Below are 14,709 nucleotides of genomic sequence, written 5' to 3'. Positions count from 1 at the left end.
CTGTTCTCTGCCTACCTCCTTCAAGGTCTACATTCTGGAGTCCAACTTTTATAGAGAGATAATGTTTGTTTGGATCACTGACAAGCTGACTCATCATTGCCCTCATCCAAATGGTGGAGAACCCTTTCCAGAAATTCCAAATTCAAAGATGATATAATCTACTAACTCCTCTCAACCTTCCCAATTTTGCAAGACAAAATAGTGATTAATCTCCAGGAAATGTTTCCTGTCTTGGCAAAAGAGAGAAAACAGGAGCGTATTATTTTTGATGCTGGAAAAATTGAGTGAAATTCACTGGGAAATTCATGTATGTGTATTTGGGAAGAGAAATGGACTGAGTTGGTGAAACAGCAGAATTATGCAGAAATTTTAAAGACTTAAAGAGAACCTTCTCTGAAGAGGAAAGAAGGATGGCCAATAGACACATGAAGAAATGCTCAACCACCCTAGCCATAAAAGAAACGCAAATCAGTGGCTATAATCAAGAATTCTAATAACAACAGATGCTGGAGGGGATGTAGACAGAAGGGAATTTTACTGCATTGTTGGTGGGAGTGTAAACTTGTTCAGCCACTTTGGAAAGTAATATGGAGGTTCCTCAAAAGACTCCACTTAGAGCTCCCTTATGACCCAGCGTTCCCACTTTTGGGCATTTCCCAAATCATCACAAACAAGACCACACTATAGCTACCAGCACAACTATATTTATTGCAGCATTATTTACCATAGCTAAGATATGGAACCAACCCAGATGCTCCTCAGTAGATGAATGGATCAAGAAAATGTGGTATATATACACAATGGAATTCTATGCCTCCATCAGAAAGAATGACATTGCCCTATTTTTAGGAAACAGAAAGACTCGGAAAAAATTCTATTAAGTGAAGTAAGCCAGGCCCAAAGAAACATAGGTCCCATGGTTTCCCTTATTTGCAATTGCTAGTATATGTCTAAGACAAGCAGAAACAATCAGATCAGTTGATGTTAGGTGAAATGAACCCCAAGATTAAGACTCAAATGTTTTTTCATTCTTGTGATTGTTTCTACCATATTTATAAGATAATTTTTTTGTTGCTTTGTATGTCCTTCCCCCACTGTATAACCCCTGTTTTCACTGTATTTGATGTTGGTATAATTTGTGGAGGGGAAGGGAAAAAACAAATTGTTTAAATAGGGATACAGGTGGACCCATTGCAACAATGAGATGTACAAGATGTTATGTTGAAAAACAAACTTTACAACTTTGGCGGGGGGGGCAGTAATGGGGGAACAGGGGGTGCAGATGGGAAGGGATGAGAAGGGGAAACAAAGGAGGAGGTAACAATGCTTGATAAGAAATGTACTCATTATCTTGCCCATGTAATTGTAACCCCTCTGTATGGTATTTTCACAATTAAAAAAAAGCCAAGTTTTTGTGAAGAATCTATATTAAAATTGAATATAACAAGATGGAAGTGAAAAGCTGTTCATGCATAATTATAGTCTATCGTGTATGCTATTAAACTGCAAATGCAGGACATACTACCTAATGGAATATTGGAAGGAAATTTTCAGTTTTTGCATTTTTTTATTTGAAACGTCCACAATACCTGATTTGTACTTGACCTAGCTAGCCCTTCTGGATGGCAAAAAAAAAAATAAAAAAATCTCTGAAGAGAGGGATATGTAGCTCTTGGGGGGTTAGTTTTAATTTTATAATCAACAGCTATTTTAGAAATATTGGTAGAATTCAAATGAATGACATCACTCATTGGACTGAAATTCTGTTTTTATCTTATAGACTTTTCTTTTTTACTTTTCTTCAACTTCTTTACCATACTCTAAAATTCAGATTGGTACATGATTTGAAGTAGGGGAAAAAAGCCATTTTAAGATCTTTATTTATGCCCTTTTGCTTTCTTCTTTTCTTTTTTTTCCTTTTCCCTGTCCTATCTCTTCCCCTCCCCTTTCCTCTCTTCTCATTTCCCTGGCTCACAAGTATGATGTTAATCACATTACTGGTGCATAATAAATAATTGTAAGGAAGATCTTTTACTGTGTACCAGTAACATGAGCAACATTTCGTTGAACTTTTTATACCTGCTCCTGCTCACTTCCTTATTCTTCCCTGATTGCCAGGTGGTAATGTTTTGTTTTTTTAAATTTGTTTGTGTCTTTGAGCATTTGTTTACCAAAGGACAGAGCATGCTGGGAATGACAATGAAGCAAAATGATAAGCTGAAGACTAGAGATATTATTCGTAATTATTCAGGGCTTTTCAATACTCTTCAAATGGATTGTTGGCAAATTAGCCAACATATTTATATACATATTTGGGTGTCATATAAATCTGATTTCTATGCTTATAAGTCTCACAGAGAAGGTGGATGAGCTCTTACTGTTTCTGAAACAACAGGTAAAGATTGAGATGAGGTAGCAACCTAGCTTTACTCTTTTGGATTTAGGCTATAACCTGGGGATTTGGGCCAATGTAATACTGTTTGGTTGGGGTGCGGTACATGGAGGGTGGTATTCAGCCTAGAGTGCATGTGAATGATGCTTATAGCAGGAACTACATTGCCATGACGCTCATAAAAGAGGGGAGAAGACAAGCTAGAGAACAAAACCCTGAATTACATGTTCAAAACAATGGAAAATGAAAAGTTTATTTTTCTTGTTTTAAAAAAGCATAATGGGGCTGGGAAGGTGGCTCAGTGGTAGTAAAGAGCTTGCCTTGCATGCATGAGGCCCTGGGTTCCATTCCTCAGCACCACATAAGCAGAAAAAGCAGGAAGTATTGCTGTGGCTCAAGCGGTAGAGCACTAGCCTTGAGCTGAAGAGCTGAGGGACGGGACGGTGCCCAGGCCCAGAGTTCAGGCCCCGTGACCACCACCAACAAAAAAAGCATAATGACTAAGATCACTTGTCACGAGTGGTAGAAAGGCTAAAAATTTATTATTAAAATTCCTTGGCATTGATAGTAGCTTTTATGTGGCTCCAGGCAACTCAGATATTATGAAGGGATGAACATTTTGTAATACTTTTGGCATAAATATTCTAATTGTGCAAAACAGAGAAACATAAATGATTGTTGTAGTGGTACTTAGAAGGCAATATATCTCAAGTGATTGTGAAATAAAAAAGAATGATATTTAAGAAACAGCTTTTCAAAGAAACCCATTAAAGTGGGGAAAAAACCTGGTGAGGATAACAATGGGAAATAGAGGGATGAATTTGATTAAGTGAATTATGTGCATGTACGGAGAGATCACAACGAAATTCCTTTGTGGAATTGATATATGCTAATAGAAACACTTTTCCTCATCTGAAAATTAGAGTGGAAGCAGAAGGGAGAAGTTATGAGACATATTATTATGATTTTGAATCTCAGAGTTTGAATTTGTCAGAGTAGAGACAATGCTTAGCCTTATTTTTTATACATTCTAGGATTGTCCATATTGAGTTAGAAATTTTGTCCTTCTGCAGCTTTCCCCCCAAGGATGGCTCAAATCTGCTGGTTCCAGCAGCCTATTTGAGAAGGGCTTTTGCTGACATTTACTAAGTGAGATGTCACATGTGAGTATGAAATTCTGGGGCCACAATCTGTTTTGGCTCTCCCATAACCAATACTAATCTAGTAGAAAACTAGCCATAGTTTTTCTAGTCAGTGGAAAAGCTATGTGTCCAGTATGTGACAGTTATTGTTGACCTTCCTGGAATTCCACCACACCTGATAATCTGACTTCCTGAAAATCTGACATTGCAGCAGTTAGAATTCTTAGGGACTGATCTCTGGGAAGTTTGCTACAGGTTGTAGGTCAAAGTTCTATACCTTTTTAGATATGATCTGGTAATTGTCAGTAAATTTATAGATTGAGTATCTCCCTCGGAAGAGTCTGTTAACTCCATGGCCCTTGCACCTCTGTAATAGATGACAGTCTGGGTTGTTCCCTTAGCTGACTGACTACAAATTTTTATTTAAACTCTGTAATTCTTATTATGGTGATTTTACTTCTTCCTATTTCTGTCCAGTACTTGTAATCAGTAATGTATGTTCATTACCCTGACAAATGTGTGACAATGGTCTCAGGTATGGCTTTATCTTCTCAAAAAGATTTTGTCCTCTTTTGAGTCATGACTTTGCTAACATGGGCACATCCTTTGGGTAGATTACACTGTGTAAAAATGATAGAATGAAAGCTTGGAGTTGTAATAATAGCCCTAAATTAGAACTATATATCTACCAAGGCAGAGCTAACGCACAACCTTCCAACTGAGTTGGCATCAGTGTGCCAGACTACTCTCCATTAAGCCATATGGTGGAAGAAAGGGAGCCAGGACGCTGAACTCCCATGATTTCATATAGTTCTAGATAATGAATGACTTTGAATGTTCTCCAAGGGTGTAGTGTGGTCATACCAACACTTACATCCATAGAAATCCTATAAGAAACAAGACCAAAACAGATGGATTATTTACTATGCTCCCAACATCTTGCACAGGCCATCTACCTTTATGTCTATATTTCAAAGTAAATATTCACATGCCCATTCCACAGATGAGGAGATCGAAGCTCAGAAAGATTTAAAACGTTTGTTCAAGTCCACACAGAAATTTAGGAATAGAGGAGGTATAGTACTGTTCAATCAAAACCAGAATGCACCAAAATAAAATTAGTCTGTAGACTAATTCCAACCTTTTCATAACATTCTTACTGCCTCAATGTAGCCTTTCTTACATAGCTTATGTCTTAAATGTTCACATTCTTAAAAAACTGACCCCCGAATATACCACATAACTGTGCTTGTCTGGTGAGTATCACGTTGGCGGGCCCCCTTAGGACCTCCTGCCTTCTGCCTTCCTTCTGCCCGTCATCACCCTCGTGCTGCCCAGATGTGACCCAGTTAGGACAAAAGGCTATAAACAGTCATTACATGTCACTAAGATTGAAAAAATGTACCGAGCCTCCTTAGTCGCAGAAATTGGTCAGTGCTCCGAATCATGGAGGGAAATAGCAGCAAAAAAATCTCCTTAACCACAAAGTCTTTAGTGTTCCTCATCAAAATTCAACATTAAGAATGGGAGGAAACACACACAATCCAGTACCTTAGCAATCAGACACATGTTTCTCAATCCTTTTTATTTTTGAAAGTCATAGTTTATTTAATTAAAAGATGGGAACATATTGTTCAAAGTCACAAACTTAGAACGGAAGTGGAAAAACTTCTCCTCAAGCCTCATTAACATACAATGTTGTTATGGTAACTTGACTGCTCCAAAAGTACAGAGGAGGAACTGAACTTCTACTTGTGATTATTTATGGAACACTTTTTTGCACCAGCACTAGACTTAAACTGAGGACCTTAAATGCTGCCTCAGCTCTATTGGTAGAATTGGCACTCTACCACCTGAACCATGTTTCACAGTCTAATATTTTTCTGGTTAACTGCCAGGGATGGCTTCAAACTATAAACAACAGTGGCAGTTAACCAATCTATTTTGTACCTAGATATTGGACCAAACAGTACCAAACTGCACTTCTCATTGGTTAAAACATTTTCAGCTGAAAGTGCCACACTAGAATGGACATGAGTTTGGAGGTTAAACAGCCTTCCATTAGGATCTCAGTTTCTGGACTTCTTAGCTCTGTGATACCAAATAAATCACCTTTTTTTTGGTCGGTCGTGGGCCTTGAACTCTGGGCCTGAGTGCTGTCCCTCAGATCTTCAGCTCAAGGCTAGTGCTCTACCACTTGAGCTACAACGCCGCTTCTTGTTTTCTGGTGGTTTATTGAAATAAGAGTTTCACAGACTTTCCTGCCCAGGCTGGCTTTGAACCTCGACCCTTATATCTCAGCCTCCTAAGTAGCTAGGACTACAGGTGTGAGCTACCTGCCCCCAGCTTAAATCACTTTTTTTCTTTGAAAACAACTGGGAAATAAAAATTCTTATGAGTGTGACATGTATGACAGAAATATGGAAACTTTGACAAATATTAAACAATGTTTATAACAGGTATCAGCAATAACAGTATTTCTAACTTTGGATGGCTTATAGTAGTATACATTGAAGAAAGGATGGAACAACTGGCCAGAGAACCCTGTGGGCTCTCTATCTTGCCCACACGTCAGAGTCGTTTCTGGAGTATGGACACATCTGCTGAGGAGGAGTACAGAACATCTGGGGGATTACAGGCCAAGGGGAAGTTAGGCTGGGGAGAAATAGGCTTCAGGGGAAAGCCTAGAGTGTGTCATTGGCTCCATATGTTAATCTCAGAACAGACCTAAGAGAGAGAATTACTTTCCTTCACCTTCAAAGAGATCAGCTGACTTGTTCAAGATCACATACTGATCTTGAAAAGGAGAAGATTTTCTAGGTTATCAATTTCCTAGACTTTGTATCACCAGCCACTGCCTAGAATATCTGCCATAGCAAGAGCGAAGCCACACTTTCCCTTCCTGCAGTTTAACAGATGATATCTCCAGGAGGCCCCTTTTATAATGGAATGACAATAAAGTCTAGTACTTTTCAATGCATTGCCTGACTTGAAGAATAAAATGGGAATCTTTTGGGCTTTCCTAGTTCATCTGTGCCAACACACACACAGACACAGACACACACACACACACACACACACACACACACACACACAAACACACACAGAGAGAGAGAGAGAGAGAGAGAATTGAAGCCCGCCTGAGAACAAGGAAGAGGAGGGCCCAAGGGCCAGGCGTGCGTTGGGAGGACATTGGGAGAGGAATCACTTCAGTAGTCTGCAAGATATAGAAACTGCATCCAAACTTTTCATCCCAAATTTTAAAAAGAGACCACATTTTCACTTGAGCACAAGAAAAACATACATATTTAACTTTAATTTAGCCAGAGAAGTAATTATTCTATCTAGTCAATCAAGTTTGGTAGGAACTAAGGTTTAGAGTGACCTCTTTTATAGAAAGTTCTCCTTTAAAGAGAAGTTTTCAAACTTAATAACAGAACCAAACAAAAATGGAAAATACTGGTTTGTATTTTATGTAATTATTCAACTATGCAATCAATTTAAGCTATTACGTTGTTTTATGATATACATAATAATGCAATAGGTACCCTGAGCACATTGTAAATATGCAATAAATACTTGTTAAACTGAAGTTAAGTTGACAAACATCATTCCTAACATCCAAACCAGCTATTGCTTTTCAGCCTTTTGGTGATTCGATGCAGTTGGACATCATATTCAAATTGATTAGGTCCTTGGAAGAAATAGTAGTGTCCTAAAAGGAAAAAAAATTAATTTCCCCTTGGTATTTCTTCTTCTTTTTCTTTAAATCTGTTGCTGTGGATTACTAGACCACATGCGCTGTGATCTGAGAACACAGATGTTAGGCACCTGTAGCCATGTGCGTATCCTGCCCCCGCATCTATACACAACCAGAGGGTAAGGGGCCCAGGGAAGGGTAAACAGGGCCCTAAAGACAGGAACTGAGACAGGGAAGGCCTTGAGAATCTTGGTCTGTTGAACACTTGTGCTTAGGCCAAGCTTGAAGGTATTTCTAGCATATTATCAAGCTTCTCTCATCTCATCCTCAGTCCCGATTTGGATGCAGTTTCTATATCTTGCAGTGAGCTTCTGTGAGGGTAGAAGGGGCTGAAGGAAGGCACAGAATGCTAGGTGCAAGAAGTACTTGAGTCCAGGCTTGCCTGAGTCTTAGGTGCCTTTGGCTTACTGGACACATGACTCCAAGAGGTCACAGAAAACTCCAGAATTCGGTCAGAGGAGGTAGCAACAATTCTATTCCCCCTCCTTCCAGACCACCATAGGAAAGGCACCATGGGTAGCACCACCCACCTTGCTCAGTCTTCTTTGTTGTCTATCCTGAGCCCTGCACACTGTGAGTTTTCCCTCTATGAACCTGTGGGAATTGAGCTCCCCCCCATCTCTTTCCAATGGGGAAATCCATTCTCTGTTCCTGGTAGTGTTTTAAAATGGGTATCTATACTTTCTGAATCCACTTACTTTTGAAATAGAAGACTGCATCAATCTCATTTTTGATCCCGGGGAAGTATTTGCTAATTAACTTGGGATAAGTGGGGTCCATGAGCTGTCTACGCACATCATACCTGTGCAAGAAAACCAGGAAATGGATTTTATGACGTTATCCACAAATGCATATCCTCTCCTAAAAGGCCTTTAACTGTGCCAACGAGGAAAATCAAACACTAAAACACAGATTACTCTACAACCCCACAGGACTCAGCATGTCGGCTCCCTAACTTAGTGAGGTCTTTCCCCATCCCCACCGTCCCGCAGAGCCTCTCCCAGCACTGGCTCCAGACCCCTCCCCATGCTCCAATGATTTAATTGCCTGTCATTGCCTTCCTTTCAGAGCTTTCTACTAAGACAACAACAATGATTTTGTCCAGAGGATAACAGAAGGGAATAGTTTTAGAGCCATGGAACTAAAAGATTTTAAAGACAGATATTAGAGAGACATTGAAAGTTAATCCTGTCATAGCTGGCCCATATAATCAGGTGATATTTCCAAATTCTATTTCACCAGTGAGTAAACAGTGTCATCTCACTCTAGACTTGGATGTGGCAATCAAAAGTACCTGTTATCTTAGTTTTGTGCAATTTAATTCTCTAAGAATTTATTGGTTGCTCATGATTTCCTGATCCTGGAAAGAGTGGGGAAAGGGGGAAGTTTCACTGTTTTGAGGAGAAGAATAGAAAAACCTTGAGTGGCTAGGCAGCATCAAAGTAAATAGAGCCACTGGTCAGAGTTGAACGGCTAATGTTAGCAATCGCAAGCTATGACAAATGACACCAATTCGTGAGCTCTTTAAAAAGTTCTCTTTGCTAAAATAAATAGTTCTCCTTTTCAAATAAGACTGAACTTGGTTGACAAGCTTGTAGTATTCAACTGAAAGTAGATGTTGAATTTAAAATGTTCAAGAGTAAATGGGGTAACAATGTAATCGTCAAAGATTTTATTAGGCAGTATGTCCACCATGCAAGCAATCTGGAAACTAACTAAAGAGAGGGTCCTAGCCCACTTTGGAATTAGATACTTGAGACAAAATCATTCAGAGGAGCTCCCGGAATGGCCTGACTATCTGATCTCTAGGTCACTCATTTTGTCTTTGGATTCCAGTGATTATGGGAAGAACTCTAGAAATCTATACATCCTCTAAGATGGCCATAAACTAAATACCAGGCCTTAGAGATCTAGAACATGTTCTCAATATGTCTACTGCTTTGTAATATGGCATTTTATTTAAAGAGCTTTCTTTCTAAATGAGATTATATACTATTTCTTACAACAGAAACCAGAGGCATAGAGAAAAGATGTAGGTTGACAACAACTTTCTGCTCTTCATTCCCTTGATCTCTCTTTCAGGAACCTGAGAACTTACAAAGGAAAACTATCTTGTGGAGCACTTTGTTCTATGGCTGTTTTACCAACAAATCCTGGGGAACAACCCTGGACCATTAAATCTCACCTCCAATACTGGTTACCCACAAAGAAGTAGACTTTATAGTAAAGTGGGTTGAAGAGAGCTGCATCAATTTTTTTCACAGAATTGGGAAAGCCCAGAGAATATATACTCTTGGGATAGTTTAGCTGTGGTCTTAAATTGTTTATTAACCAGAACTTGTCATCTACAAGGCAAAGAAGAAAAAGGATATATTTGAATTTCATAGAAACAGGAACAAAAATACAGACTTAATGCATTTCTTTCCAAGCTCTAAAATATTAATTGTTCTGTTTTTTTTTTCTCCCAATTCTGGGACTCAAATATAGAGCCTGGTGTACAGTAGGAATATACTTTACCACAGACCCGCACTCCCTCCCTATAGTTCTTCAGTGTGGTTTATTTTATGTTCTATGATTCCATGTTTTTTCTCCATACATATATTTTAGAAACATTTTATATTTTAGAAACATTTGTAGCTCCCCAAGAGGTGCAGATATTTCCTGGGCAACTAGTTAAAGCAATATTAGCTTATAGTTCAGAGCTACCCTGAAGAAAATGTGGAATACTCCTGTCTACTTCATGAAAGTAATAATACTTTCTTATTGTTTCCTTCTCTTTAAAGTATACTTGATGGCAGAAGTAAACATTGAAGTTACCTTTAAAAAGAAAAATCTGGTTTTGGGCTTTAATTTCATAAGCAGCTTGAATGCCGGCTGGCAAGGACGGCCACATGGAATGAATTGAACTAACACCAGTGGCTGATCGCTCAGGACGCTTCCACCAGAAGAACCTGATGTGAAAGACATTTAAAGTTAAAGCTTGTTACGATGCTTGTAGGGCACCAGAGCCTTTGACCTGTGATCCTAGATACCTGGGAAGTTGAGACCAGAAAGATCCTGGCTGAGTATTCTCTGACATAAAAAAAAAAGAATTCTAAGGACAAAACCACTAATATTGTTAGAAATGAGAATGCTCATACCAGTCTTTAAAGAAAAGGATTTTATCTCCCATTGTAGTGACAGCATCAAAACTCAAGTTGGGGTCACAGGCATCTGGTACTTGACTTTCAGGGCTTGGCTTGGGTTGGTACGTCAGTGGAACTCCTGAAAATATATTTCAAGAAGCATTTGGGAAAAGTTAGCACTTTTGGTCACAAGAGGAAGAACCATTCTTTTAAAAGTATTCTATTTTCTTGACGGAAAATGCATCAAAGCCAATTTAAGTTGATACATTTCATAAAAATCTTGAATCCATTCAGGATTTTCCCACATGGTTGCAACCTCATGGGGGAAAGTATTTCTGATTACTTTGATTTCCCTTTTCCCATTAGATTTTTCTCTATGTGTCATCTTCAGTAGGGTTATCGAGGGTAGAAAAAGCTCCAATCTAAAGGCTTGTGCGAGATCTCCAATTTGTAAAATGAACATAATATCTGCACACCTACCTTTCAAGGTTGTTATGGAGCTCAAAAGAAATGACAGAGCTCAATCCAAATGTAGATAGATGTATTAGACCATTGTTAAGAGGAACTTTAAGACAGAAAAATGACAATGTTCAACTTACCGTAGAGGGACTGTATGCCACGTTTATCATCAGCAGAGAGGCGAAATGTCTTAGGGTCACGGTAACTGTAGGTAGGAAACATTATTGCCTCTGGGTCATTGGAATGGTCGAGTCCCAGGGAATGACCAAGCTCGTGAACAGCAACAAGGAACAAGTTTGTGCCTAAGAGGAAACCCACCAAAGAGGGGTGATGTACATGGCCATCATTTTCTGACACATCAAGTTGTATAGACCAAGTGATTTTAGATACATATGTGCATCTGGCAATGTTCAAATCAGGGCAAATATATTTATCTCTTCAAATATTTGTTATCTTATTGTGATGAAAATATGCAGAATCCTTTTTCTAGCTTTCTGAAGTATATGGGACATGATTGTTGACTATAGTCACTCTACTGTGTAGGAGAACACCAGAACTTCTTGTTCCTAAATAGCTGTTGATCAGCCTCCAGAACCCCTCCACTGTCTCCACTCTCATAATTATTATATCTCTACCTTTTGAGATTAACTTTCATATGTGTGTATATATATATATATATATATACATATTCTTGTGTTTTTCCATAGGCATCTAAATTTGCTACAACTTTAACTGTGAACCTAAGAAATTGCCAGCATATAAAATGAGATCAACAATGGTCCCTTTATTCTTCTTTATTCACCTTTTTCTATCTGTTGTTAAAGCACAGAATTAGTGTTTGTGTTTGCTTTTGAGTTTATTGATTTTACCATCACATCTAACTAATGGATTTTACCTTTCCATGGATTAATACTAAGGAACTTGCTCCTAGAATCTTTTTATATTCTTGTAGTCGATCCTTAAGATAGTCTAATCCAATGGCCTCAGTTTTGGGGAAATGAAATATGGACTCATGTAAAGTATTCAATTTGATTTTGAAAAGGTTTAATCAGAACAGGCCATATAATGCTTTCTTGTCAGAGTCTTTGAAAATCAGGAAAAATATTTGTTACATTTAGTCTTTGTTTGCTTAGTGTCTTTCCCCTTACCTTTGAAGTTGTCACTCCATATTTCTGCCTCATCAAAATGTGCATCTCCTCCAATACCAGAGCCTGGTCCATAAGCGTGAGCCAAGATCCCACCTCTCCCATCAAAAGAACTGAAGTCACCATGTTCTGTTCAAAAAGGGAAAGAAAATCAGTCCTATATGTATGCCACAGAATCACACATGATACAGAGGGAGTCCAAGTTCTTTACCCCTGTGTGCAAAAAGTATCACAATGTCAGCGTCGCCTGCATATGTCTTTTTGAATTTCAAGGGTGTCACATCACTCCACACTTGAAAAGCTTTCTCAATGGCATAATCAACATCCTCATTCTTCAGGTCAGGGGTGTAGTTATGTATTCTTTATCAGAAAGAGAGGAAAACATACAGAAACCACATGTCAGTTTTATCATACCAAAATCTTTCTATGTTTGCTACCATTACTAGAAGGTGATTCAAAAACCATTCTAATCTAGATTACAGATTAGGACTTGCTTCTTTATATGCAAACATTTTTGCTTGGATAACTGTCTTCTTAACAAAAATAAAATTGAATTATAAAGGATTTACTTGGATAGATACCACACCTTTTGCTCCTGCTCACAGACATCTATGTTGATCCAACCCCACTATTCAGTCTCTCTCTCTCTCTCTGTCTCTCTCTCTCTCTCCTTCATGCCTAGATTATCTGTAACTTTTCTGCTCTGTTCTGCACTGATTTGTAAACCAGAGGGTTGAAACTCTTCCTTAAGTAACCTTCTTCCCTGCTCTAGGTAATGGATTGTAACACAGAGTAGTGTTGACAGTGAAATGAAGCCCCTGATCTAGTACTTCTAGATTTGGGTTGTAGCATGTCTACAAGGCTCAGGTTTCTGGGAGCCAGGCCCATGGGGAGGTAGGAAGCACAAGCCTCCCTCCACCTGCGTTACCTGTAGGTGAGATGGTGTTTGTTCCATACTGGCCGGCGTGGCAGCGTTCTGAAATCGTAAACGTCAGGCACTCCACATCGAGGTGTATGCATCATTTCCAGAGTAGCTGAGTCCAGTTGCCCTGTCACTTTCAGCCCAAAGAACTTCTGCATTTCCTGGATTTTTTCCTCTAGGAAGTTTCTACTGATTTCCATTTTTGTTGTTGGAATGTCCTCTATCTTGTAGCTATAAAAGTCTATCAAGTATTTCTGAAAAAAAATACATTCAATTGTGCAGAATTTTATCAGAGAAGTTGCTGTTGGCAATTCTGTATATGTGAATCAACTTTACACAGAGGTTTTTGAACCAGGTATTTGAATTGAAGATTAGATTATTATTATATTCAGGCAATTAATTGTAACTAGGAAACATTCTTAATTTTCTATGCTCTCAGAAATATGTCATAATTTATTACTTAAGTTTGTTCCTAGAAGCACAGAGGAAAAAACTGTTGAGTTTCTATTTCTTCAAGCTTGTTTCTACTTTCAAAGAGCTGTTTTAGCACCTGGCATACTGTAACTATCAGAAAGTGGCAAACTCTTTCATGTGAAGTATGTAAGTTGTTCATTTAAGTTGGGGTAAAAACATTAATTGACTGGGGTTGTAGTTGAGTGATAGAGCACTTGCCTGTTGTGCTAGCAGCACTGGGATCAATCCCAACCATTGACAAAAAGATGCAAACTAATTTTAGAAAACAAGTGCATCCTCAGGAGGCTGAGAGGGAAAGATCACTTGAGCTCACAAGTTCAGGACATCCTGAGCAAAGATATCCAAAACAGCAATGATTTAGAAACTAGATCCAACTCTTTTAATGAAAGATAAACTACAAATGGAAAAATTGATTTTTAAAATGCTTATGAAGAAATATTTGGGATAAATGATAGATTAGGCTGAAAGCATCACAGTAGCCTGAAGAGGGTAAATAGGTCAGGCCATTTTTGAAATCTCAGATTATTAACTGGCATTCCATAACTAACATAAAATACTGTAACTAAAGTGAATTCTAATTATATCATGCTAAAATTCCTTAGCCAGAGCTTTTTAGTGGAAAGAGCAACTATCACCTTTCATAACACTCTTTTCAAACCAATACTTTCTTTTTAAATTCTTCTATAGCAAAGAAAAAATGGATGTGGAAAGCAAACCCCAAGCAGCCAGTCTCCAAGTAGTACTTTTCACAAATAAAACTAGCAAATACAACAGATCTTAGAGACAAACTAGGCTTGATCTGTCAGTATCTGTCAGTACTTACTTTAGCAAATGCCACCACCTGCTCCTCCACACTAGCAAGAGGAGCAGCTCCAGAGGCAGCAACCTGCAGGAACAAAATCAGTAGAAGAAGCTTCATTGTGAATGTCTCCCTCCAGACGCTCAGTTCAGTTAACTCTGCTCCTGCTCAGCACAAGTTCCTCAAATGTCCCTCTTTATATAACCCTGGGTCCAGGATCTGTGAACATGAAATTCTTTGGGTGACTCACTGTTGATATCATCCTTTGATTTATCTCAGAAACCATGTGAATAAAATCATGACTTTACTCAACTCACAAGTTAGCCTCTAACCTATCACTGACCTACACATCTTGGAGTATATTTCTTCAAAATGATACGTTTCCACTTCTACCTGCTCTACAAAATAAGCCCTTGTAAAGCAAAACAAACAAAACACAAAGCATCTAAAATATAAAGACAACTAAAAGCGTATTTTTAAACAGTTTAGTA

The 14,709-nt window shown here is 38.5% G+C and overlaps 1 protein-coding gene across 1 annotated transcript; it reads right to left on the bottom strand.

Moving 5' to 3' along the window:
* Nucleotides 1-6,810: 6,810 nt before the first annotated feature.
* On the bottom strand, nt 6,811-14,385 carry Mmp12 (matrix metallopeptidase 12). Its single transcript, XM_013009859.1, has 10 exons — nt 14,243-14,385; nt 12,952-13,199; nt 12,235-12,383; nt 12,027-12,152; nt 11,019-11,180; nt 10,435-10,558; nt 10,112-10,245; nt 9,480-9,639; nt 7,993-8,096; nt 6,811-7,249 (listed from the first exon to the last, which is right to left on the bottom strand). Exons 1-10 carry the CDS (start codon nt 14,336-14,338, stop codon nt 7,149-7,151), a joined length of 1,404 nt encoding a protein of 467 aa, XP_012865313.1. The 5' UTR covers nt 14,339-14,385; the 3' UTR covers nt 6,811-7,148.
* Between the last annotated feature and the right edge of the window lie 324 nt (nt 14,386-14,709).

This window comes from Dipodomys ordii, unplaced genomic scaffold (genome assembly GCF_000151885.1).
Source record: "Dipodomys ordii isolate 6190 unplaced genomic scaffold, Dord_2.0 Scaffold10, whole genome shotgun sequence".
In the NCBI taxonomy this organism is placed as follows: Eukaryota; Metazoa; Chordata; class Mammalia; order Rodentia; family Heteromyidae; genus Dipodomys; species Dipodomys ordii.
The sequence above is the reverse complement of the archived record's forward strand: the minus strand, read 5'-3'. Positions and strand labels throughout refer to the sequence as shown.

Bases quoted from the DNA above. Each gene is read 5' to 3' on its own strand.
- Mmp12 (XM_013009859.1), bottom strand. From the start codon at position 14,338: ATGAAGCTTCTTCTACTGATTTTGTTCCTGCAGGTTGCTGCCTCTGGA. The intron at 13,200-14,242 runs GTAAGTACTGAC...ATTTTTTTTCAG, and splicing joins AGGTGGTGGCATTTGCTAAA to AAATACTTGATAGACTTTTA. The intron at 7,250-7,992 runs GTAAGTGGATTC...TTTTCCTTTTAG, and splicing joins TGCAGTCTTCTATTTCAAAA to GACACTACTATTTCTTCCAA.